This window comes from Lepus europaeus, chromosome 18 (genome assembly GCF_033115175.1).
Source record: "Lepus europaeus isolate LE1 chromosome 18, mLepTim1.pri, whole genome shotgun sequence".
Classification (NCBI taxonomy): Eukaryota; Metazoa; Chordata; class Mammalia; order Lagomorpha; family Leporidae; genus Lepus; species Lepus europaeus.
In genome coordinates this window covers 26,584,889-26,610,319 of record NC_084844.1, presented here as the reverse complement: position 1 = coordinate 26,610,319, position 25,431 = coordinate 26,584,889, and the positions used below count along the sequence as shown (strand labels likewise).

Sequence of the window (25,431 nt, the reverse complement as noted above, 5' to 3'; positions counted from 1 at the left end):
TGAACTCTTTGATTTTCTTTCCTGCCTTCTCTAGACCCCCTTTAGCTGAGAGTCTCTCTGAACTGGATCCTTTGTGCAGTTTAATATTGTTCATAATCTACAGAGCAGCCAAGAGTCTATTTAACATTTACTTTTTATTTTAAAAATAAAGTCATGTTCTGGATCTGGATAGTTCATTTATATATCTTTTATTAAACATGCCCTGACAATCCAGAAGAAAGGTTTTGTGATAGACTATAGGCATATTTCAGTTTATTATAGAAATTTCCTTTTACATCACCTTCTTCTGTGCATGTGTGTTATTATAAAACAAACCATCTCGGCCGCCGCTGCGGCTCACTAGGCTAATCCTCCACCTTGCGGCACCAGCACACTGGGTTCTAGTCCCAGTTGGGGTGCCGGATTCTGTCCCGGTTGCCCCTCTTCCAGGCCAGCTCTCTGCTGTGGCCAGGGAGTGCAGTGGAGGATGGCCCAGGTCCTTGGACCCTGCACCCCATGGGAGACCAGGAGAAGCACCTGGCTCCTGGCTTCGGATCAGTGTGATGCGCTGGCCGCAGCGCGCCAGCCTTGGCGGCCATTGGAGGGTGAACCAACGGCAAAAGGAAGACCTTTCTCTCTGTCTTTGTCTCTCTCACTGTCCACTCTGCCTGTCAAAAGAAAAACAAAAACAAAAACACCATCTCCCCACTCCCTCCCCAGAAGCAACTCCTAGAAAATTCAACTTCACCTGAGGGAGAACCATAATTGCAGCCTAATATATAATACATGAAGCTCACATGTAACTGCTATATTTTACTTCCATGTCTCATCCTCTTCTCTACACCTTGGGCCTTCTGGTTTGTTAATATTTCTGGTACAATTGTTGAAATATTTAAGCATTTAACTTTGGTTTGTCTGGAATTTTAGTGTTTGATTATATTAATTTTTTTCGTTGAAATGTTCAGCTTCTGAAAACCATTGTTAAGCATTCTTAGGTATTTTTTCTGTTACCCTGCCTTCCCAGTAATGACTCAGATGCATATAAAGACCAAATATCAGTATTGCCAGAAGAACAAGATCTGGTGAGAGAAGAAGCCCAGAAGATGAGTAGCCTTTTACCAACCATGTGGCTTGGAGCCCAGAATGGCTGGTAAGTGCCACACTGTTAATATTTTAGAGTGTCTTTAATCTTTTGCTTTTGGCAACTTTAGGAAAATAAATAAAATATGGTAAATACAAATAACAAGTGCATATTAGTGCAAAGTTTATGTACAAACAAAATTTGAAATTGTGTTAGAGCTAGCTCATAAACTGGACTTGGTTAGTTTTGACTTGTGTTTGTCACAGAATGTGCTCTAATTTATGTAATATTCTTAGAAGAGTTAAATGAGATTTTAAAATCTTGGTGGTCCAGGAATAGAAGATGCTAAAGAGCATAGAAACACAGTAGTATTAATGTGTATAGACTAGAATGTTGGCAAGAAACACCAGGGAATAAATTAATGTGAATCTTGCTGCAGGAAGGCCCAATCCTAAACATAACTCTTTAGTAGATAGTTTCTGGGAAAACCAGAGCAAATCACAGTCTGGAAGCTCAGAGGACAATAACTAACAGTACATGGCTTGTTCACTAATAACAGACTGTACATTTTCAGAAAGTAAGCAAAGATACTAGTGTGTGAGTTCCACAGGCTTCAGTACTATAAAGTGAATGGTCAGCAAAGCTAGTGTAACTGTTTCAACTAAGTAGACACTGACATTTGAATGTTGTGTGTATCTCACATGTAACAAAATACTCTTTTGATATTTTCTCCCAGCAATATAAAAATGTAAAAACCATTCTTAGCTTGCAGGCTATAGTAAACCAAGTGGCAGGTAGATTTGGCCTGTAGTCCATCATTTGCCACTTCTTGATGTAAATCACTCTGCCGTTCAAAAGTTCAGTGCAGTAGAGGTATTAGATAATTCAAAAAAGGGCTTCAGCCAAGTGCTGAGCAACTTACCACTAAGTGATACCATTAATTGAAGTTCTAGTATTAAAAACTTGTTCTGGCTTTTTAGCCCTCATGTTTCTGTTTGCTAAAGCAGCCTAATAACTGCCATAGGCCTAGCCTTACTCTCATAGTTTTTTTCTAACCATTGCACAAAGCTGTGACCTTTTCCTAAAATGTTTGTGCTACCTTTGTTTCCTTTCAAATGAACATTATTAAATACAAGCAGTGAGTGACTTAGGATGTTCTCTGTGCCTTACCAGTCTTGGCTTTGTTCTTTCAGTTTGTATGTCCATTCATCTGTAGCCCAGTGGAGGAAATGTCTCCATTCCATTAAACTTAAAGATTCGATTCTCAGTATTGTGTAAGTTGTATTTTTGAAATTCTTTCTTTTTAAAACTATGTGTTTTAGCATAAACTAGATTTATTTAGTTTATTTATTTGAAAGACAGAGAGAGAGAGAGGGAAATGTCTTCCATCCTCCAGTTCACTCCCCAAATGTCTGCAACAGCCAGGGCTGTGCCAGGCTGAAGCCAGAAGCCCAGAGCCTCCCCTGGGGTTCCTATGTGCATGCAGGGACCCAAGCACCTGGGACATCCTTCGCTGCTCTCCCAGGCACATTAGCAGGGAGCTAGATGGGAAATGGAGCAGCGATGTCTCAAGCTGGTGCCCCCATCAGATGCCAGCATCACAGGTGGCAGTTTTACTCGATACACCGCAACACTGGCCCCGTAAACTAAATTTTAAGACTGTTAAAGCTGGCCGGCGCCACTGCTCACTAGGCTAATCCTCCACCTGCGGTGCTGGCACACCAGGTTCTAGTCCTGGTCAGGGCATTGGATTCTGTCCCGGTTGCCCCTCTTCCAGGCCAGCTCTCTGCTATGGCCCGGAGTGCAGTGGAGGATGGCCCAAGTCCTTGGGCCCTGCACCCACATGGGAGACCAGGAGAAGCACCTGGTTCCTGGCTTCAGGATCAGCGTGATGTGCTGGCCGCGGCGGCCATTGGAGGGTGAACCAACGGCAAAAGGAAGACCTTTCTGTCTGTCTCTCTCACTGTCCACTCTGCCTGTCAAAAAAAAATAAAAATAAAAAAAAATAAAGACTGTTAAAGCTAATATTCTAACACACTTAAAGAGCTTAATGGAAAATGTATATTATAAAACAAAAACAAAACCTCATTTATGGGCTGACTTCAAACATTTTTGCACCGAAATTTATCTTTTGATTAGATTTTCTGTGACCTTTTTGAGCTACCCTCATTTCATGACTAAATCAGTGTCTAAATTTATTTGTTTTAAATCCTTTTTTATAGAACTAGAGATGTAGGGTGAGAGTGAAATTCCATAATAATAAAAGATAAAATAGAAAACTTTCAGAAGAGGAGACTTGCCAGATTGATTCTTCATTGTACTGGGAGTTCTTTAGTACTTTAGGGACAGACTAATACCTATTAATTAATTAATTTTTTTGACAGGTAGAGTTATAGACAGAGAGAGAAAGAGAAAGGTCTTCCCCTAATGGCTGCTATGGCTGGCGCTGCGCTGATCCGAAGCCAGGAGCCGGGTGTTTCTTCCCAGTTTCCCATGCGGGTACAGGGACCCAAGCACTTGAGCCATCCTCCACTGCCCTCCCAGGCCACAGCAGAGAGCTGGACTGGAAGAGGAGCAACCGGGGCTAGTACCTGACACCCCAACCGGGACTAGAACCTGGGGTGCCAGTGCCACAGGCGGAGGATTAGCCAAGTGAACCACGGCACCGGCCAGTTTTTATATTTTTAAAATATTATTTGTAGCTTGAGAATATGTTGATTTGGCCTTTCATTTGCTAGTCCTTTTGTCCTTTTAGTCCTTTTCTAGTTGTTTTTTTTTTTTTTTAAGATTTATTTGAAAGGCAGAGTTAGAAGGAGCGACAGAGAAAGAGAGATAACTTCTAACTGCTGGCTCACTCTCCAAATGTTTGCCACAGCCCAGGCTGGTCCCGGTTGAAGACAAGAGCCTTGAACTCCATCTGGGTCTCTTATGTGGGTGACAGAGTACCAAGCACTTGGACCATCATCCACTGCCTCCCCAGGCTTATTAGCAGAGAGCTGGTTAGGAAGTGTAGAATAGCTGGGATTCTTTTAAATGGTGCTCAAATGGAGTGCAGGTGTCACAGGTGGTGGCCCAACTCTCTGGCCACATCAGCCCCACTAGTTCTTTTCAATGTTGACTATCAAAAATCAAACAATTTGGGGCTAACATTGTGGAACAGGGTTAAGCCACCACTTACAATGCTATTATCCCGTAAAGAGTGCCAGTACCTGAGCCAGTACTTCTGCTAGGGAGTGAACCAGGAGATGGAATCTCTCTGTCTGTCTCTGTCTCTCTCTCTCTCTCTCTCTCTGTCTCTTTCTCTCTCTCTCTGTCTCCATCTCCCCTCTGTCATTCTGCCTTTCAATTAAATGAATAAATCTTAAAAAAAAAAAAAAATCAGTTTGTCCAGAAGTCCATAGAGCTAATTTCTCCCAAGGTGTGTATCTCTGGTCTGTAGATTTGTTGTGTTCACCATGCTGAAAGGAGCTTGGGCCAGAAAGTGACACAACTGAGGTCCTACACATGCTGTTGATGCCGTTAACAGTTGACAGTTTGTCATGGAAGAACATTCTCGGTGAAGTGAGCAGCGTGCTCATTTAGCTCTGGTGTAAGCTCCTCATTGTATCACAAGACTCCAGTCTAGGTCGGGAGCGTGTGGTCCCTTCTGTGATCCTGAATGGAGAGTTCTGAAATCCCTCTTCGTGTTTGCAGACATGTGAAAGGAATTGTGTTGGTGGCCCTGGCTGATGGCACCCTTGCAATCTTTCACAGAGGAGTTGGTGAGTTATGAATATGTAATATGTACTCCAACTTGCTGCTCTGCAGAGCACTTTGAAGTAGATTGCCTTATTGTGTTTTAAAGAAGTGATACTTCGTAGGAGAACAAATGAAGGTTTAAACTGAATATTAACAACGTATGACATCAGAAAAAAATGCCTCATGATAATGTTGTTTACCATAATGAAAAAGTAATTTAGCATTTTGTGGTACTTTTATATAGCATAATGTGGAAGTATTTGTTTTTCATTCATAAACAAAGGGGTTTTGAAAAGTAGAAAAATAGGGGCCAGTGTATGGCATAGCAGGTTAAGCTGCTGCCACAGAGAGGGGGAGGGACAGAGAGAGAGAGAGAAATATCTTCCATCTGTTGGTTCACCCCACAAATGGCTACAACAGCTGGGGCCAGGCCAGGCTGAAGCCAGGAACCAGGAGTTTCATCTGAGTCTCCCGTGTGGGTAACAGGGACCAAAGCAATTGGGCCACGCTCTGCTATTTCCCCAGGCCATAGCAGAGAGTTGGATCGAAAGTGGAGCAGCAGGGACTTAAACCAGAGCCCATGTGGGATGCCAGCACTGCAGCATCAGTGCTGGCACAAGAGCACCAGCCCCAAGACTGGATTTATTCTTTGTGTTTCCACTGGACAGAAGTACAGATCTATGGGTGGTTGTATATCGGGAGGCAGACTTGAAAGATGGGCTATTTTCAGACACCTGCATTGTTTCCCACCAAAATAGATCAAGGGAAGCAAGCAAAATAGAGTCTGCAGTGATTCCTAATGTGTTTGCAAGGAATTGCCTTCAACTTCTACCCAAGAAAATATGTCAAAATTCAAGTGAATGAGAGATTATCTCCAAAAGTCCATTCTAATTCTAAAAATATTATAAATCGATAACTTTTTTAAAAAAATTATTTGAGAGGCAAGAAAGAGAGTCAGAGGTAGGAGAGAAGGGTTGGCATTGTGGTCCAGTGAGTCCGGCCACCACACCAGCATCCTTTATGTTTATGAGTGCTTGTTCAAGCCCCAGCTGCTCCACTTTCAATCCAGCTTCCTGCTGATGCCCCTGGAAAAGCATCAAAAGATGGCCTGAGTGCTTGGGCCCTTGTACCCACGTAGGAGGCGCAGATGGAGTTTCTGGCTCAAGGCTTTGGAGTGAACCAGCAGATGGAAGATCTCTCCCTCTCTATGTTACTCTGCCTTTCAAGTAAATAAATAAATCTTTAAAAATATAAAAAAGGAGAGTGCCCCCATGTACTGGTTCACTCCCCAGATGGCCACAAGGACCAGGGGTATACCAGGCCAAAGAAGGAACCAGGAACTCAACCAGATCTATACGGATGGCAAAGACCCTACCACCTGAGCCTTCACCTGCTGTCTTCCATGATTTGCATCAAGAGAAAGCTAGAATCAGGAGCCAAAGCTGGGTCAGGAACCCCAGCACTCTAGTATGGGATATAGGCATCCGAACGGGATTCCTCACTGATAAGCCAAACACCCCACATCACTGCTTTTGAGAATGTTTTAAAGGGAATCCACCTGAGTGGCAGGTTTATCAGATGACCTTAGAGATCTCTTACAAATTTGCAGTTTGTAAAATAAGAGAACCAGCCTCTGCAGATAAAAGGTTTACTTAACACATGATACTCTGGATGCTTCATCAATAAATTTAATTATACAGCCAAATAGGACGTTTCTTGTGTTGAAATTGAGTAAAAGATGGTATTCATTAGCTGAAATCCATTTCTTATTTTAAAGATGGACAGTGGGACTTGTCAAACTATCACCTCTTAGACCTTGGACGGCCTCACCATTCCATCCGCTGCATGACCGTGGTGCATGACAAAGTCTGGTGTGGCTATAGGAACAAGATCTATGTGGTTCAGCCAAAGGCCATGAAGATAGAGGCAAGTTAGCTTATGTTTTCTGTATTTATTGAATTCGTAGTAGCCAAAGACTGTAAGGCCATGATTATTTTCAGAGTCTTTAGAAATTGTTTTCAGAATCTTATATGTTTTAGGGTACTTCATTAATGGATGGCCTAGCTTTCTGTGTTACTTTAGCTGTCTTATCACTTTTGACATGAGGGTAGGGCATGGTTTTTCTTAAAGAGGAAAGAGGGAATCAATGAAGGTGTTCTTTAACAAACGAATGGAGAAAGAAAATGTGATGTATATATAGACAATGGAATATTATTCAGCCATATATATAAAAAAAGAATGAAATCCCATCATTTGCAGCCAAATAGTTGGAACTGGAGGACATTGAGTGAAGCAAGCTAGGCACAGAAAGACAAATACTACATATTCCCCATGATCTGTGAGCACTAAAATTAAAATTAAATTAACAAACTCAATCTGAACACAGAATGTTGATTACTAGAGGTTGAGAGTTTGGATTAAAAAACAGTGGATGTGGTTCATTATTTGTAACAAATATACTAATATCAAATGTTAGTAAGGGAAGTGGGCTGAGAGATATATGGGAATTCATTATAGTATTCCTCCTCATAATTTTTGTTTTGTAAATTTAAAATTAACGATAATAAAATGGAAGAGAATTCACACATGAATATTTAAAAATATGTCTGTGTATGTACCCAAAGCTGGGTGAATGTGTTTGATTATACGAGGGTCGATGGAGAGGAGAGTTTCCAAGTCCTTATCGTGTGTGCTTACAAGCACAGCCATATGTGTCCCAATCTGAGCAGCCACAGTGCAGTGGCAATTTGTAAAAACAGAAGCCTAAGTCTTGGCATTGCTTTCTCAAAATTTTTTGTCACAATATATAAATTCATTCTAGTTCTCAGAAAAAAAATAAAACTTAAAACAAGAAAAATTTATGGTGAAAATCCTCCTTCTCCATTGTTCCAAATTCCATTCCCTTCTGCATAAATCCAAAAATTAACCATTTAGTGTTTATTTTTTCATATCTACTCCTTATATCCAGATACATACACACACAGCAATATGCATTCCTTTTTATTTAATTATAAATGGGATCTTCATGTGTTGCTGTAAGACAACACAAAATCCTGAGATCAAAATTTGTCTATTAAATCCTTTTACAGAGTATGAATTATGTTCCAGTATTGTTTTCATATATTGACATCCTGTACAGTGCTGAAGTCGAACATCATTTGGATTCTCTGGTTCTTTATTTTGCATTCTAGGATGAAAAGAATTGTGTATATGAGCAGTCGTGTTTAGTAAACCATATTTAGGCTTGGCATTTAATAAGCAGTCTGCTAAATTGTTGTGCAGATTAGCATAGTTTTTAAACATGAACTCCTGTGTAACAAAAGACTTTATGATCGGTCAATCTCTCCTAGAAATCATTTGATGCACACCCGAGGAAGGAGAGCCAAGTGCGGCAGCTTGCGTGGGTGGGTGATGGTGTGTGGGTGTCCATTCGTCTGGATTCCACTCTGCGTCTCTATCACGCACACACTTACCAGCATCTACAGGATGTGGACATTGAGCCTTATGTAAGCAAAATGTTAGGTAAGCTTCCAAAGTGTTTTATCAGTGTTTTCAATGGTCTAAAATGCTGGGAACAACCAGTGACTAAGATGCCTCAGAAATAGTGAACTCATATCAGTGAAAGTGTCAGGCAGAGGTTCCAGTCTTCTTCATGGTTCTTGATAGAAACTACTCTTGGCTGGCACCGTGGCTCAACAGGCTAATCCTCCGCCTAGTGGCGCCGGCACACCGAGTTCTAGTCCTGGTTGGGGCACCGATCCTGTCCTGGTTGCCCCTCTTCCAGGCCAGCTCTCTGCTGTGGCCAGGGAGTGCAGTGGAGGATGGCCCAAGTGCTTGGGTCCTGCACCCCATGGGAGACCAGGAGAAGCACCTGGCTCCTGCCTTCGGAACAGCGCAGTGCGCCGGCCGCAGCGCGCTACCGCAGCGGCCATTGGAGGGTGAACCAATGGCAAAAGGAAGACCTTTCTCTCTGCCTCTCTCTCTCACTAGCCACTCTGCCTGTCAAAAAGTAAAAAAAAAAAAAAAAGAAAAAAAAAAGAAACTACTCTTATTTCACATATCTAACCTATCACCAGGAACTGTCAAGACTACCTCTAAAAACTTCTTAAATTTTTTATCTCTGCCACCATCCCCTGAGGCCAAGTCACTGTCCTTTCACCCCTGGAAACAGTGAGCTTCGTTTCTGGTCTCCCTGTTTCCACTCCAGTCTGTTCTCTGCAGAGTAACCAGTGTGCAGGTATCACCTTGACTTCCATCCTTGCCCTTAGGTGAGATGACCACCAGGAGACCTCCGTGGTCTGGACCACTCTCCTTGCTCACTCCCTTCCACCCACACTGACCCACACCCCAGCAGATTCCTTCCCATTCCAGGGTCCTCACGTGTGCTGTGTCCTCTGCCTGACAATATCTCCTTGGTCCCTTGTTACTTAGCTTTCGGATCACAGTCTACACGTCGAATCCAAGAGAAACCTTCAGTTAGGGCCTCTCTTGGCCTTTTTATTGGTGAGGTCTTGTTTACTGTCTCTTCCCCACAGTCCATAAGCCCCATGAAGAACAGGGCCATCTCTGTCTCGTTATGCTGTGTCCATTAGCACCTAATCCAATGCTTTATGCTATTAGAGGCGTCAGAATGATTCCTTTCAAGAAAGGTTGAACTGGCTTTTTAGTCATTTTAGGGTCCCTGCCCTCATCAAAACTGATTATAGCGAATATGCCCTCTCCCTAGCACCAGGTATATGTAGGCATCCACACTAACTCGTTTCCAGGATGTATTTGGACTATAGGTTAAAGACTCTTAGCATAGACTAAATGGTAGTTAAGACTCTTTCTGATACTGTGATTCTGTGATCATCCCCTCAGTCCTTGTAAGTAGGATTTAGAGTGACTGATGGTGTGTTTGTCTTAGATGTGTTTTATCATTTGCCTCTCAAATCCCTGAAAATAAGATCGGTTATAAAAACGCATCCCTTCTCCCTAAGGTATTTATGTATGGTGTACTAAAATCTCAAGTCTGCTTTAGAACCTAAAAAGTAAGCAAGGAAAAAGTATAGGTTTGTTAATAAAGATTGTTTTAATATATACAGAGAACATGAGGCAAACCAAAACTCTTTTAGTTCATAAAATCAAAGGACATTGGATTTCCCAATGTAGTAAACTGGGTTTTTTTGTTTGTTTTTTTGGTGGGGGGGGGGGGGGTGTAGGTTGTTTTGCTTTGTGTTTTAGTTTGGTTTTGCCGCTCCCTAATTAAACTCTGTGTCATATATCCTGATATGCCTTAATTCCTGGGTACCTCCTTCTGTTTGGTAACGTAATGCTAGCTGCTTTTAGCATTTTCTTCTTCCATTGACCCTGGATGGTCAGGTGATGAAGCCAAATAGGAGTTTGCTTTGCTGTGCACTTTCAGGACACATTCATCCAGCCCTGGCAACACCTCTGTTGCATTAACCTGGCTACTGTAAGGGAGGCGGCACCTAAAACCCCATCTGCTTTAGTTTCTCAGTGAAATGTTCTCCCTCTCCCCTTACAGGTACTGGAAAACTGGGCTTCTCTTTTGTGAGGATCACAGCTCTTATGGTGTCTTGCAATCGTTTGTGGGTGGGGACAGGAAATGGTGTCATTATCTCCATCCCATTGACAGAAAGTAAGTATACTTTTAGATAACTATCACAGGACAAGTAGAGTTATTGGAATTCAGGTAGAAGGAATTGTTTAGATACTGGCAAATCTGCAGTAACTCAGAAAATCCAGCTGATGACAAAGGTCTAGCTGAGGTTTCTTCACTCTTCCTGTGAAACTTACAAACTCCAGAGTTCCCATGTGTCGGGACTAGTATTGGTACAGTGTGAGAAGTTCTTTCCCTCAGTTAAGGAGTCACAAACCTGTGTCATCTTTGAAATAAAGGTTGAGTCAGTTTTCTTCAGCTCTGTTTCCCAGTATCCAGAAACACTGCCTGACATCCATTCTAGCTTTCCTCATCTCCCTGGTGAGCAGTGTAGGATAATACATTTGTTCTATTTGAGACTTTTAAAAAAATAGTAGAAGAAATTTCTCAGGAGGTCAACAGTGCTTTACTTACGCTGGAGATAAGCCATCTCTCCTCTCTTGGAAAAGAATGTGGTTTATTATTTTTGTGAACAAAATGTATGTTGTGTGTTTTCTCATATGATGTTCCATGACATTAGTCATCTGTGAAATAAGTGTGTTTCTGTCGCATATTCGTGGGTAGGGAATGTTTCGAAACAAATGTTGTGAATCCATAATATAAGTAATAATCACATACCACAGGCTCACTTTTCCTTTTTTTAGGAGTAAGGGAAGGAAGAGGACCAGATCTGAAGCTTTTAGATAACCCAAGTTCTTGATCCAACTTTAATTACTGTATAAATCAACCTGTGTAGACCATTTCTTATTATATATTTCAGGATCTCTGGAGTTCATTTCAATTCTTTATAAGACAGAGTTCCATTTAGCATAGTTTGAACCAGATTTTTAAAAACACACACAAAAATAAGGGGGAAATTTTAGCATTTAGAAAATGTGCCACATTCAGTCCTCAGTGTTCTGATTCAGATTCACTAAAAGTAACTTTTAACTAAGAAAACCAAAATCGCAGCAAATCAGAGTGGCCTTTTTGAGCAGAGATTCTGTAGTGTCCTCGGCAAGACCCTTCCGTGGTACTGCTGTGGAGCTGAGTCAGATCTTGTCAATGTTGTGGCACTTGAAGCGCCAGGTTACCAGCTAGAAGATGCTGAGAGCGGTGGCTCTCAGTGACGCTCCTCCTCCCTGTCATGCACCTCTCCATGTCCCCTTTCCTCCTTTCTCACTTTAGCCGTAATCCTCCACCAGGGACGTTTACTGGGGCTGAGGGGTAAGTGCAGATCCTGAACCAAGCTCTTCTCCCTGGCTTCTGATAGCCACTGTGAGGCTGTTCCCACTCTCTAGAATACCCTCTTGAATGTTTCTCAGTGTCACCCACTTGCCGTCACTGCCCTGCAGCAGGTGTCTGTCTGTTGTGTGAGGTCATGTCTGTTACATGGCCACCGACTGCTCAGTAGCTTCAGTCTGTTCATCATCTTTTGTTGCAGCTGAACTTCCTTTCAGACTTTGTTTTCCTTCCAATAAAAACATGAAACATCTCTTAAAAACTATTATTAATCTACATCATTTACTCTTGTTACCAATCATCTTTCCTTCATTCACTTACTTGCCCATGGAATGGGGATGTTTTGTGAGTCTGGTCATTGCGATAATCCAGCCAACCACAAATGTGGGGTAAATGAAAGCCACTCTGATGAAGTGGCACAGCTTTTACCAGCCCCCTCCAGGGAAGTATTCTCAACCAAGGGGGTGGGAGTGGGGGATCAGAAGATAAACTATTAAAAAATATTTTACTTAGAAATAATACCTGTTTACTTTAGACAAGCACACAACACAACTTTACTTAATGTAAAGATTAGTTTTCTAAAACGGGGCTTAAAAAAGACACATCAAAAATTCAAATCTGTTTTCTTTTGTTCATTGAAGTGATTTTTAAAGAATTAATAGATATATATAAAAAGTGAGCTTAGGGACTGCTAGACTGGCAAAATCCCCTCCTCCATCTACCTAGGCCCTTAAATATAACCAGCATGCTGTAGCCCTCTCTTCAGCTTTGTCTTGAATTGGCATTGCTGCCCTTCAACTGGCTGTAGCTTTTAGATAATACCATAAGGATTAACCAATAACCTCTCTGCATTGTTACTATTCTAGGGGAAAATATTTGTTCTTTACTTTTTCTCTTGCAGCAAATAAAACCTCAGGAGCCCCAGGAAATCGTCCTGGCAGTGTAATCCGTGTATACGGTGATGAGAACAGCGACAAAGTGACTCCAGGGACTTTCATACCCTATTGCTCAATGGCACATGCGCAGCTTTGCTTCCATGGACACCGGGATGCTGTCAAATTCTTTGTGGCAGTCCCAGGTGAGTTCAGTTATTCTGTTGAGATGTTCCGTGTCATTGTCTCTCTTCCGGGATCACAGTTCCACTGTCCTGTCTAACATGAAGTACTGGAAAAACAAGTAATTCCAATGTGGCATATGAAGGACGTTCCATGACGAGTGTTGGAATAAAGAGCCATAGGGACTCACAATGAGGTTATTTTGGAGTCTCCTCCCTACCCCTAAGATTTTTCATTTTTATTTAAGAGACTAGCTTACTTTTAAGAAGCAGTGGTGTTTTGTCACAAAAGAATGCCAAAAATGGTCTCAGCCTAATGAAGGAAATTTTAAGAAAGAAGCTTCAGCTGTTGAGGCTCCGTACAGGAGGAGATGGGGATTCACCCTGGTACCTGCAGCAGTGCTGCGCTGGAGAGCAGTGACTGCACAGTCTGGCTCCGGGCTTCCTCCGCTGCCTCTGCCACTCACATCAACCCAGTCACTTACCTCTGGGCTGTGTTTCTGAAGTGGTGATCAGTGTGTGTTCTGCCTGCCTCCGTTGTTGTGAAAATTAATGAAAATGCCCCATACAGATGAGAGGTGATAGTGGTGATGTCCAGGGGAAAATATTCTGTCCACTGAGAGTAGAGTGATGTGGCTGACCACCTGTACACAGGACTCAAATTTTGCAAACTTTTTCCTTATTAAAAAGGCAAGTTTGGGGGTTCAACAAAGTTCAAATCTGACTTTACCACACCAGTGAACTTTGTAAAAATGGTGATGTTTCAGTGTGTTATGGTTCTCCAGAGAACCAATAACAGTAGTATGTTTGCGCATGTGAGTGTGGGTGTGTGTTGCATGTACATGCGTTTGTGTGTGGAGAGAGACCAGTTTTAAGGAGTTGTTATCTCATGCGACTGTGGGGCCTAGCAGGTCAGGAATCTGCAGTGCAGGCCTGCAGGCTGGAGACACAGGGAGGAAATGATGTTGGGGCCCAAGCGCGCAAGCAGTCTGGAGGCAGCACTGTTCTTGCTTGGGGGTCCTGTCTTTAAGACTGTCAGCTGATTCTATGAGGCCCACCCACAATGTGGAGATCATTCATACCAGTTTTTCCCAGAGGATTCTCAAGTTAAATGTAACAGGACAAGGGCTGGCATATGGCATCCTAACCAATTAGTCGGTTACGCTAAACAACATGATAATGAGTTTCCTGATACCTCACGAGTACATTTTGTTCATTTGTGTAGTTGTTTCCTTAGGATAAATTCCTAGAAATGGAATTGCTGGTGATAGTGTTCTTCTTGTATGTTTTTAAGAATAAAATGCCAGAGTGTCTATGTTTATACTTCAAAGTCTAGTTTATTCATGGTAGTCTCATGTCGGAATAAATAAATGTGCTGTGTTTTATTTTCTTCTCTGGCGATGGGTCTCTGGATTCCTTCTCTTTTTCCACTAGTAAAAACAGTGCTTCAGTGGACCTTTTGGCACCTTTCTTTTGGGTGCAAATAAATCTAAAAATGGAATTGGCAGCCTTGTTTTTTGTGAGGCCAGTTGGTTCTGAAGATTGAGCTGCTCTGGTTGGCCTTATTATCATACCAGTGTGTTCTTGCCTCTGTGGCAGAAATAACCAGTCTGACAGAAGCCGTCTCAAGCAGGCTCCCCTTTTCCCAGGGCATAATTGAGTAATTCATGAGTAAAGCCCTGTGGGGATACATCAAACTATCCTGGCCACTTGCAACTTAAATGAATTTTTAGATTCAGACTGCATTGTATCGTGACTGTGCCCTTCTAGCTCCTGGAGGCCTGGTCTGTGTAGTCTGAGCAAAGGACAGTGGATTCTGGCAAGGAAGAAGCTGTCCCACAGTCACAGCTGTGCAAGTAGGATGGCTGCCCTAGACATATTCATTTGTTCAGAGTGTGAGTGACATTTAAAGGGTTCTCTCTGCCATTTCATGCTCAAGGTTTCTACCTTGGAACTTAAGCTTGACAACAAACAGCACATTTAGCAGCAATTTTATTTGCATAATCTAAATTAGAAATAAGATGTACTTTTCTTAAACACGATCAGAGAGCCGTGATTTGGACTAAATGTGAAAGTTACTTAGGAACATACAGACTTGTGAAGCTTAGGTTGAGGATTCTTCTCTTACACACATGCGTGCTCTCCCTCTCAGAGGAGACCTTTCCCCTGTCCCTCAGATCAGGGGCCAGACACAGGGTGAAATAATATGAAGCAGGCAGCCTTATACCTACCTCACACTGGATTTTGGATCCGTTCTTGCTTGATGCAAAATTGCTTTAGTTAGATTTTCCAACTGGGTCCTTACAACCTACGTGTAATTTTTTCCTGATCACGTGGAGCCTTTTAGCACCCGTGATAGTTTGGTTGCGCTTTAAAGTCCAATTACCTTTTTAACTCTCAGAAATAATCAGGGGTGGGCATTGGGTCCATCAGTTAAGACACTACATGAGATGCCCACATCCCCTGTCAGAGTGCTTAGGTTCAAGTTCTGGCCACCCTTCTGATTGCAGCTTCCTGCTAATATACACCCTGGTAGGCAAGACATGGAGATCCCCATATGGAAGACCCAAATTGAGTTCTAGGCTTCTGGCTTCAGCCTGGCCCAGCCCAAGCTGTTATAGGAATTTGGGGAGTGAACATGTGGTTGGGAAGTATCTCTGTCTCTCCAAATAAAATGAAAAATAGGCCGGCACTGTGGCTTAACAGGCTAATCCTCTGCCTTGCGGTGCCGGCACACCGGGTTCTAGTCCTGGTCGGGGCACCGATCCTGTCCCGGTTGCCCCTCTTCCAGGCCAGCTCTCTGCTGTGGCCAGGGAGTGCAGTGGAGGATGGCCCAAGTGCTTGGGCCCTGCACCCCATGGGAGACCAGGAGAAGCACCTGGCTCCTGCTATCAGATCAGCGCGGTGCGCCGGCCGCAGCGGCCATTGGAGGGTGAACCAACCACAAAAAGGAAGACCTTTCTCTCTGTCTCCCTCTACTGTCCACTCTGCCTGTCAAAAAAATAAATTAATTAATTAAATAAAATAAAATGAAAAATAGAGCAAAATGTTTAAATATTCCAGAAACAACCATCTCCCCTTGCCCCCTTCCTCTAAGTAATACTTCTGTTCCTATATAAAATAGGTCAAGTCATCAGCCCCCAGAGTGGCAGTTCTGGCACAGATCTAACAGGGGACAAGGCAGGGCCATCTGCACAGGAGCCTGGCAGCCAGACACCCTTGAAGTCCATGCTTGTCATCAGCGGAGGAGAGGGCTACATCGACTTCCGCATGGGTAAGTCCTGATTCTGGAGCTCAACTCCCACTGCTCTGGGGCTTAGATTTTCGCCCTAAGTAAACAAGAAATCACTCTGCTCATGATTTCTAAGAGATTCTCTTTGAGTTCTTTCTTTAGGAGAGGATTTTGTATTTCTTTGTTTTTTTTTTTTTCTCTCTCTCTCTTTTTTTTCCTTCCATACAGCAGCATTTGTTTGAGAAAGCATTAGGCATAGCAAGATGTGGTTGAGTTTATGTGAAGAGCATACATTTGGAGTCAGTGGGGAAATCATTCAATCTCCTAGAGTGCTGATTTCCTCACCTGCAAAACAGAGACATTCAGTTCTTCTTTCTTTTTTTTTTTTTTTTGGTCAAAATTGACTTTATTTGTTCATTTTTTCACCTGACAAACAGTGATTGAGATTTTATTGTCTGCTTGTCAGCCTGGAACTTGAAATTCAGAAATAAGTCAGACAAAGCCAGTCTCCAATAGATGATTGAACAGCATTAAGATAAAGATATGTTAATAAGTTTGAAGTGTTACAGACGTTTGTGGTAGGGAGTAATCAGTTCTTCTCAGGGTTGAGAACGAAGGAAGCCAAGAAATGATGCTTAAGGTGACTCAGCACCCAACAGTGTTAGTCTGAAGCAGGGGTGGGGAACCATTCTTCTGCCAAGGTCCATTTAGGTATTTATAGCATCACTCTCAGGCCATACAACTTAAAAATTAACCTGCCATAGATTTATTGAATTTTGAGTCATGCAGGGCCAGGCCAGTGACTTTGTGGGCCTCATACAGTCCCCAGACTGGACATTCCCCACCCATAATCTTGGGAAGGGGCTGCAGAGGGCTGGGGGTTGGTGTTCCAAGGTAAGAGAATAGCTTGACCAAAGATTTGGAGGTGTGAAACCATCTTAATTGAAGAAAAACTATTTTTAAATGATAGGAACTTGGAATAGTAGAAAGTACAACTTCTTGCTCCAGAAAGGAGGAGCTTGGCTGTTTGTTTACACAACAAAATAAATTTTATCTTTAAAGCAAAGGAAAACTTTTGGGAAACTTTAAATAGAGCCATGCTGTGATGAGATTTATGTGGAGGATGCTTGGAGGTTCAGGACTAGAGATTGGGAGATGAGTTAAAAAATGGATACCTGAGTAAGATATTAACAGAAGGAAAAGGTAAGAAGGGTAATGGGGAAATTGCTAAAATGGTGTGGGGAAAGAGGGAGGGACCCACTCCCTGGGAGCTAAAGGGTGTCAGAACAGAGGCAGATCTGCAGGAAAGGAAGGAAGGGGTAGAGCTTTGTAAACCAGAAAGTATTGTGCAAACAGATGGTTATTTATTTACTATGATAAACTGATCCCTTGAACTATGCTCAGTCTAGGGGCTAGTGTTGGGGCACAGCGGATTAAGATGCTGCTTGCAACACTGGCATCCTATATCAGAGCACTGGTTCAATCCAATCCGGCACCTCCTAATATGGGTAGCAAACCAGTGGGTGATGACCTAAGTTCTTGGGCCCTTATCACCTGTACAGGAGGCCAGGATGGAGTTCCTGGCTTCTGGCTTCCTCCTGACCCAGACCTGACTGTTGTAGCCATTTAGAGAGTAGACCAGCAGATGGAAGATCTCTGTCTCTGTCTCTCTTTCTCCATTCTTTTACCTTTCAAATAAGTAAATACGTCTTTTCTTTAAGGTCACAAACATAAGCATGAAATGGTTTTTGAGAATGTAATATGCTCTAGATCAGTGACAAATACTTAGGTATGAATTTTGTAAAAGTAAAGTATAAAATTTAGGGTCACCAGGGCCAGTGCTGTGGCACAGCGGGTTAAACCGCTGTCTGCTGCACTGGCATCTCACTTGGCGTGGATTCGAGTCCCAACTGCTGCCCTTCCTATCCAGTTTCCTGCTAATGTGCCTGGGAAAGCAGCAGAGGATGATCCAAGTGCTAGGGACCCTGCACCCACAGGGAGACCCAGACGAAGCTTCTGGCTCCTGGCTTCAGCCTGGCTCAGCCCTAGCCATTGTGGCCATTTAGATAGTGAACTGACAGATGGAAGATCTCTCTCTCTTTCATATATATATATATATATATATATATATATATATATATATATATATGCACATACATACATACATACACACACACACACACAACTCTACCTTTCAAATAAATACATAAAATATTTTTTAAAAAGTCAAGATTTAGGGTCATGTCAGTGACAGTGTACCACATGTGATTAGTGTAACAGAATATCTGATGCAAAAGCCTTATAAGGCACATTTGGTGGGAGGCATAGGGAGGATGTTAAGCTTAGAAATTTTCCCAGGGGCCAGCACTGTGGCATAGCCCATAAAGCTGCCGCCTGTAGCACCGGCATCCCATATGGGCTCCTGTTCAAGTCCCAGCTGCTCCACTTCCAATCCAGCTCTCTGCTATGGCCTGGGAAAGCAGTAGAAGATGGCCCAAGTCCTTGGGCCCCTGCACCCATGTGGGAGATCTGGAAGAAGCTCCTGACTCCTGATCAGCTCAGCTTCGCTCTGGCCGTGAGGCCATCTGGGGAGTGAACCAATGGATGGAAGACCTCTCTCTCTCTCGCCTCTCCTTCTCTCTCTGTATAACTCTGACTTTCAAATAAGTAAATAAATGAATATTTTATTTAAAAAGAAGAAGAAAGATAGAAATTTATCCCACCGGGGCTGGCATTATGTCATAACAGGTAAAGCTACCATCTGTAGTGCCAGCATCCCATATGGGCACCGGTTTGAGTCTCGACTGCTCCACTTCCAATCCAGCTCACTGCTGATAGTCTGGGAAAGCAGTAGAAGATGGCCCAAGTGCTTGGGCCCCTGCACCCATGTGAGAGACCTGGAAGAAGCTCCTGGCTCCTGGCTCTGGATCAGCCCAGCTCCAGCTGTTGTGGCCATTTGGGGAGTGAACCAGTGGATGGAAGACCTCTTTCTTTCTCTTCCTGCCTCTCTGTAATTCTGCCTTTCAAATAAATAAATAAATATATTTTTTTTAAAGTTAAAAAAACTTTTCCCAGTGATGTAAGAGTGGAGGCATTTCAAAGTGGGTTTTTTATTTTTTATTTTATTTTTATTTTTTTGACAGGCAGAGTGGACAGTGAGAGAGAGACAGAGAGAAAGGTCTTCCTTTTGCCATTGGTTCACCCTCCAATGGCCGCCGCGGCTGGCGCGCTGTGGCCGGCGCACCGCACTGATCTGATGGCAGGAGCCAGGTGCTTCTCCTGGTCTCCCATGGGGTGCAGGGCCCAAGCACTTGGGCCATCCTCCACTGCACTCCCTGGCCACAGCAGAGAGCTGGCCTGGAAGAGGGGCAACCGGGACAGGATCGGTGCCCCAACTGGGACTAGAACCCGGTGTGCCGGCGCCACAAGGCGGAGGATTAGCCTGTTGAGCCGCGGCGCTGGCCTTCAAAGTGTTTTAAATAATTTTTTTTTATTTACTTGAGAGGTAGAGTTATAGACACAGAGAGGGAGAGACAGGAAGATCTTCCATCCACTGGTTCACTCTCCAAATGGCCGCAACAGCTGGAGCTGGGCTGATCCAAACCCAGGAGCCAGGAGCTTCTTCCAGATTTCCCATGTGGGTACAGGGGCCCAAGCACTTGGGCCATCTTCCATTGTTTTCCCAGGCCATAGCAGAGAGCTGGATTGGAAGAGGAGAAGCTGAGACATGAACTGGCGCCCATATGGGATGTTGGTACCCCAGGCAGAGAATTAGCTTACTGTGCCATAGTGCTAGCCTCTAAATAATTGACTATTGGTGTAGAATTATTTTATAGAGAGGAACTATAGGGCCTCCACTTGGCTGGAATATTTTTGCAGCTTTTTCTTGGAGTGCAATATGGCAGTTGGAACCATACTAAGGAATATGTTAATAAATCTCTATGTGGCTTTTCCATTTCCACTAAAAATTCTTTCCATTGTAGATCCTGAAAATAGTATAAAAATTGCTTAACCATTTCGCAATATGTTTAGTTAATCCAGCCTGAAAAATAGACTTGTATTTAAGCATAAGCTAATATTAATAGTGCATATGCTTTTGTAAAAAATTAAATTTGTTCTTTTTTTGTTCCACTTTCATTTTCATTTCCTGTAATGTTTTAACAAGTAGAAACTGATCCCAGAAGTTCCATATTTTTAATGCTTTAACTTAAATTTTAGGATGTAGAGACCTTAGGAGACAGGACAGAATCTTTAAAACAGCTCAAAAACATGCAATGGTCTTTTGTCTCAATTTGTCATTATTGTAATTTTTTTTAATTAAAGAGCCAATTTTTTTTTACATTCTACCCTAGGCTGATGATATTTCGCCAGTTCAGAAATTGGATTTTGTCCTGAACGTACTCCTCTCTATGGTTTGTCATTGTCACGGAAAGGCCAAGAGCAGGGGTAAAGGAGAGTTTGGCCTGCAGAGAAAACTACAGACACATAGGGCTTCTCCTCTTCTGTTTCTGTGCAAAGTGTCAATATTTCCTGGGGTCCAGCACATTACAAAATACCAGTAGTCCCTAGTTATGGACGATTTTAGGACTGTACTGAAGAACTCATCTCACTAGACAGGTTGTCACTGGCTTGTGCCCAAACATCCTTGCTCTGCACACCAATTGACGGGAGCTTGTGGAGGGAGTGGAGTGTGCCTGCACTAGGCCTTGGAGCCAGTGGCTTCCAGCAGACTTCACAAAAGCCCTACAGCCCGTCTGCCACCCTCGCCTTTTCCCTGCCTCATCTCCACTTAGAAGCTGTTGATGCATAACCTATCCTAAACCTGAAAATCATTGGAAGAAAAACTCACTATAGGAGGTGATGCCTCTGTCGTCGGGTGGTGCTGGAGACAGTTTCAGTTTCTATATGCTTGTGTCCCTTATCCTCAACTGAAAAACTTTGCTCCCTACAGTGGGAATGAGCATGAGCTGTTCGGGTTTTGTCTCAATCCTTAGTTTGTAATAAGCACAAGTAGGCTGTCCATTTTGCACAACCACAGAACTGGACACTTCGCCGTCCATTTCCGTGAACATCAGTACACCAACACATCAGAGTAACTTCCCCACATAGTATAGTGAACTCACTTCTATCAGTGCAGCCTGCAAAGTAAGTTAGCCTTTGCAGAAGTCAGGCAGTGGCTTGGCTGGCGGTGGGTGAAGAGGTTAAATCGCGGCATCTCCTTTACTGTGCTCTCTGCGGTGAAAGTCAGCTGAGTTCGGTGCAGCTTGTTCGTGGCCTGACTGTAAGCACAGTGTCTGATTGCCGTCATCCTGTGTTTCCTGTGCTCAGCCTGACTGGCGTCTCCTTGTCGTCCATAGGTGATGAAGGCGGAGACTCAGAACTTCTTGGAGAGGACCTTCCACTTGAGCCTTCTGTCACCAGAGCAGAAAGGAGTCACTTGATAGTGTGGCAAGTGATGTATGGCAGTGAGTGAGCCCGAGGGAGACAGGTCGAGGTGGGAACGCCGTCGCTTCTGCATGGTTTATTTTCCCTTTCCCGTTTATTTAATGCTCTTTTTGTGAAGTAAAGTTTCACCACACGTGTGGGATTTTTTCCTGTTAACTTTATATTACAGACTCTGTCCTACCATAACAATACAGAGGAGCTAGCTGTGTTACTGCACTGGTGTTACAGGCGACTTCAGTCCATTATGAACAAATCAGAGAAGGTGACTTACAGAAAGCAGTCCCGATGTGGTTGAGTCTGCCGCTGTGTAATGTCACTTCATTTGATGGGGTAACATTTTAGCTGTCACTAATAATGGAATTAATGGAAAACACTTGATGAATGAAACTGTACCATTAAGTACAATAGCAGTTTGCCCAGTGTATTAAAATTGACACACACTAATGTCAGGTGGATCATCAGGATTTGTCTTAATGTCCCAAGAGGGCTAAAAAGCTAACTGTAAATTACTTTAACTTTGACTTTCAAATCTGACAAATCTTGTTTATATGGTATATAAAACTTTGTTTTCATCAGATTTTGGGGGGGTTTTATATTAAAGAAATTAAGACTACACTATTTAAATAAAAGTTTCCTGTTTCTGACTTACTAGAGCTCTAAAGTTTATGAGGCCTGCTTCTCTGAGCATTCTTGTTTTGTTTTGTTTTGTGAGACCAGTCTCACTCATTTTCATCCTGATGTGTCTTAAAGCTTTGTCACTTACCAAGCTTAGAAGCCATTTCAGCTCTGGGAGGATTTTTTTTTTTTTTTTTTTTAAAGGAAACTGTGTTTTGTATTCCTTATACTGGGAGATGGCAGTTGGCTGAGTTATTTCCATGTGAAAAAGTTCTCCTGTTTGCCAAGTGTTCCTGGGCTGCTCTTACCTGTTAAGAGTAAAACTGTAGAGGGAATGGGGTCTGGCCCAACCAACTGAGTAAGGGCTTTGGCTTAAATCTTACTTTCTTTTGTCCTGTATAAGCTTGCAGAACAGCTAGTACTTGCTGTTTTTTATGTAAATAACACATTTAAGATTTTATACCCTTTTGAGCTTAAGACGTCACCTTCAAAGGGAAAAACTATGAAGGGGACGAGACAAAGCCACAGTGCGACAAAGGCTGGCCTTACCCCTTTTCACTCACAATGCCCATTTTCAAAAATAGGTTAGAGAGTCTAGGTCTTTAACTGGTTTTCTTGTTTAGTTAAGGTTTAAAAAGCCATCATGCAACACTTTTTTTTTCCCTCTCAAGCTTTTCGAAAATATGTGATTTACTATTTCTTAACCATTATTCTAAGCAAAACTAAAAATAATTCATGTGCTTTGTAGAAAATGTGACCATGCTGAATCAAAGCCCCCAGTCGCTGGAGGGACGCTTCGTGTCCTCAAGTGCTAGGGAGGCTGTTTCTGCAAACTGTTAGGCAAAGTTGTTTGAAAAGTACGCCAGTGACTGCTGTGCGTGCCTGGTCAGGACTGCAGATACGTGGATTTCATGAGGAGGCCTGGGATCCATTGGCCACAGGATCTTCAAGCACGTTGTGTACACAGCAAAACTGTAGAAGAAAAACTGTCAAAATTGGATTAAGAGAGCAATTTTTTGCTTGAGCTGCTTAGTCACTTTTCTTCAGGGCACCAAAACCTAGGCCACTTCTCCATAGCTCGTTGGCTATGTTTTTGTGTTATTTGAAATCTGAGCCATTTTTGGCACTACCTAAAAAAGGCGTTAGTACACATTTATTGGAAATGTTGCATAAAATCACAAGAAAGAGACACCAAAGTGTTTTGGGAGCTTAATCCCAAGAAGCAAACATCCCAGAGTCAGACCCAGTTTGCTGTTGTTCAGCCTTTTCCAGATTCGTATAACTGAATGTAATGTAGGGATTCAGGAGTTACAGGTAAAAAATGCAGATGTATTACAATGGTTGTGATTGTTTTTCAATTTACTGGCTTTAACTTAAGGAATATAGCTGTAGTTATTTTACCTAAAGATGTCAGATTATCTGTGGCCCTGTTAATTAACTTCAGGGACCAGAGAGAGGATGTACATGCCTGTACAATTTGTTTTCAAGGCTTGTCCTGTGTTTGTCATTTCAGTTAAGTATTTTCTACAGATTGCTTCACTTCCCCTTTCCCCAGTAACCAGTTCATATTCTTGTGATGTTCACATTGGTGGAGGTGGCAGCCTGTGGAAGAAATGCCACGCCCAAGTTTCTGGCACGCAGCAGACGCTGTGCACTGCCTGAGCCACCCTGTCCAGGCCAGAGCAGGAGCCTCCCTCGGGGCAGTCTCCCTGCGGGAAGAAGGAATCCTTGGGTTGTTGCACTGGGATTACTGATGAGGTCGAACCGTGTGACCGGTGCCGACCTGCACAGACCGCGGTCCACTCTGCCTCAGGTTGATACTCCACTATGAGTTGCAGATGAAAATCTGTGAGGCAAGGGGAGAATATTCTCTAGGAAGTCAATGTTTAAGAGTGCTTTTCTGTAGCTCTCGTGTATCTAAATTTTTAAAATAGAAATGAATCTTTTAATAGCTGCAGCTAGTTGAGAATGTGAAACATTTTGAGCACAAAATATGCAGCACATAACTTTTTCAGATGAAGCGCGTTCGCATAGAAAAGGTTACACCCCATTCTCTCAGTTGCCGAATTGTTCACTTCTCGGAAAGGTCTCCCGCATTCGCATTCGAGAACAGACCCTGTAACTTGGGCTGCCTTAGTGCAAAGCCAGACACAATGTGTCATGGCCTGAGCTGTCCTGAAGAACGTGTGTCTTGCAAACGCCGTGGGACTGAATATTGATTTCCTTATGAGTATTACGACTGCTGCCAAAGGACCCAGCCGGATTGAGGACGCTTCTTCACGGATCATGTTGGGACAGGGACATGGGGAGAGCAGGAGGGGACGTTCAGTGTGGAAATCACAGTGCGTTTCTAACAGGGCTATGCTGTTCTGTAACACTAAATGTCTTTTACTTTCTCGTTAAAAATTGTTTTAGTAGTAATTTTGCCATATTTCTTGGTATTTGAATATATTTTAACCATCTTCTGTTCTAAATCTGTTTTTGTCCTAGACATTTTATCCAGAATTTTGCCCGCCTCTATAAAATTGGGTTCTAGAGTGTCTCTTAGAGGCGGAGGCTTCCTTTCTATGAGCAAGAAGCTCACTTAGCAATGTAGTTATTTCAGTATTTATTTCTATTATGGAATCCCTGGGGTTCGGAATGTAACTTTGTATATGAAAAATATATAAATATGTATATGAAACAAGTGTGGGGTGCTGTGTGTTTTGTTTTAATCTTCCCTGCTTGGGGTGGTGGTGGTGGTCACAGCTTGGTTTTTATTTGAAAGTCTGCGGTGTCCCCCCTCTAACGTGCTTGCCTGAGGCACCAGCTGAAGCTGTGCCCTGAGCAGTACTCGCTGGTCTGCTTAGGCAGGAGGGCTTTCCAGAAATGTGGGAGCGCTGACGCCCACTCGCGACCCTGAGACATGCCACGCCAGGGAGCTGCTCGCTTGTGAGCCCCAGGCTTGGGAGACACTGAGAGGAGGGATGGTTTTAGACCCACGGTGTAAGCCCACACCCAGGGCACCCCCAGCTGTCGCATTAATGTGGTGCTGTCCTCTGGGTGAGGCTGAGCGTGAGAGAATTCCATTAGCGGCCTCATTCTGTGCGTTGGAGGAGGCTCCCCTACCCTCCCCGGAGGCCTCTGGGGCCTGCCACATCCTTGTTTTGAAAACAGATGAATTCTGAGCCTCACTCCTTTAACTGCGTGAGGGGACCAGGGCAGAAGTGCAGCCTGCCATCCCGCCCCCAGAGAAAGAACTGTCCTTGGCCCATGGGGTGGAGACAGCAGACTCCGCAAAAGCCCCCGCTGCGGGCGTGGATTGGACTTTGAGCAGGAAAGGGTTGTTAGGGCGGGGGCTTCTCAGAATGCCTAGGTACTGAGTGATTACATCTCATTTAAAAAAAAAAAATTTAAAAAATTTT

General features: G+C 43.2%; 1 protein-coding gene across 4 annotated transcripts in view; it reads left to right on the top strand.

The window, feature by feature from the left end:
* Positions 1-24,713, top strand: part of SPAG9 (sperm associated antigen 9) — a 168,943-nt gene extending 144,230 nt beyond the window's left edge. For 2 of the 4 annotated variants that reach the window (XM_062175017.1, XM_062175014.1), the window contains 10 exons: positions 1,004-1,129; positions 2,254-2,334; positions 4,754-4,821; positions 6,576-6,724; positions 8,149-8,320; positions 10,326-10,439; positions 11,628-11,666; positions 12,583-12,759; positions 15,860-16,009; positions 21,325-24,713. In XM_062175017.1, the coding sequence (XP_062031001.1) occupies positions 1,004-1,129; positions 2,254-2,334; positions 4,754-4,821; positions 6,576-6,724; positions 8,149-8,320; positions 10,326-10,439; positions 11,628-11,666; positions 12,583-12,759; positions 15,860-16,009; positions 21,325-21,440 (1,192 nt within the window). In that variant the 3' untranslated portion in view covers positions 21,441-24,713. The remainder of the gene's footprint in view (positions 1-1,003; positions 1,130-2,253; positions 2,335-4,753; positions 4,822-6,575; positions 6,725-8,148; positions 8,321-10,325; positions 10,440-11,627; positions 11,667-12,582; positions 12,760-15,859; positions 16,010-21,324) is intronic. The other 2 variants (XM_062175018.1, XM_062175015.1) reach the window with 1 other exon arrangement.
* The last annotated feature ends 718 nt before the right edge of the window (positions 24,714-25,431 follow it).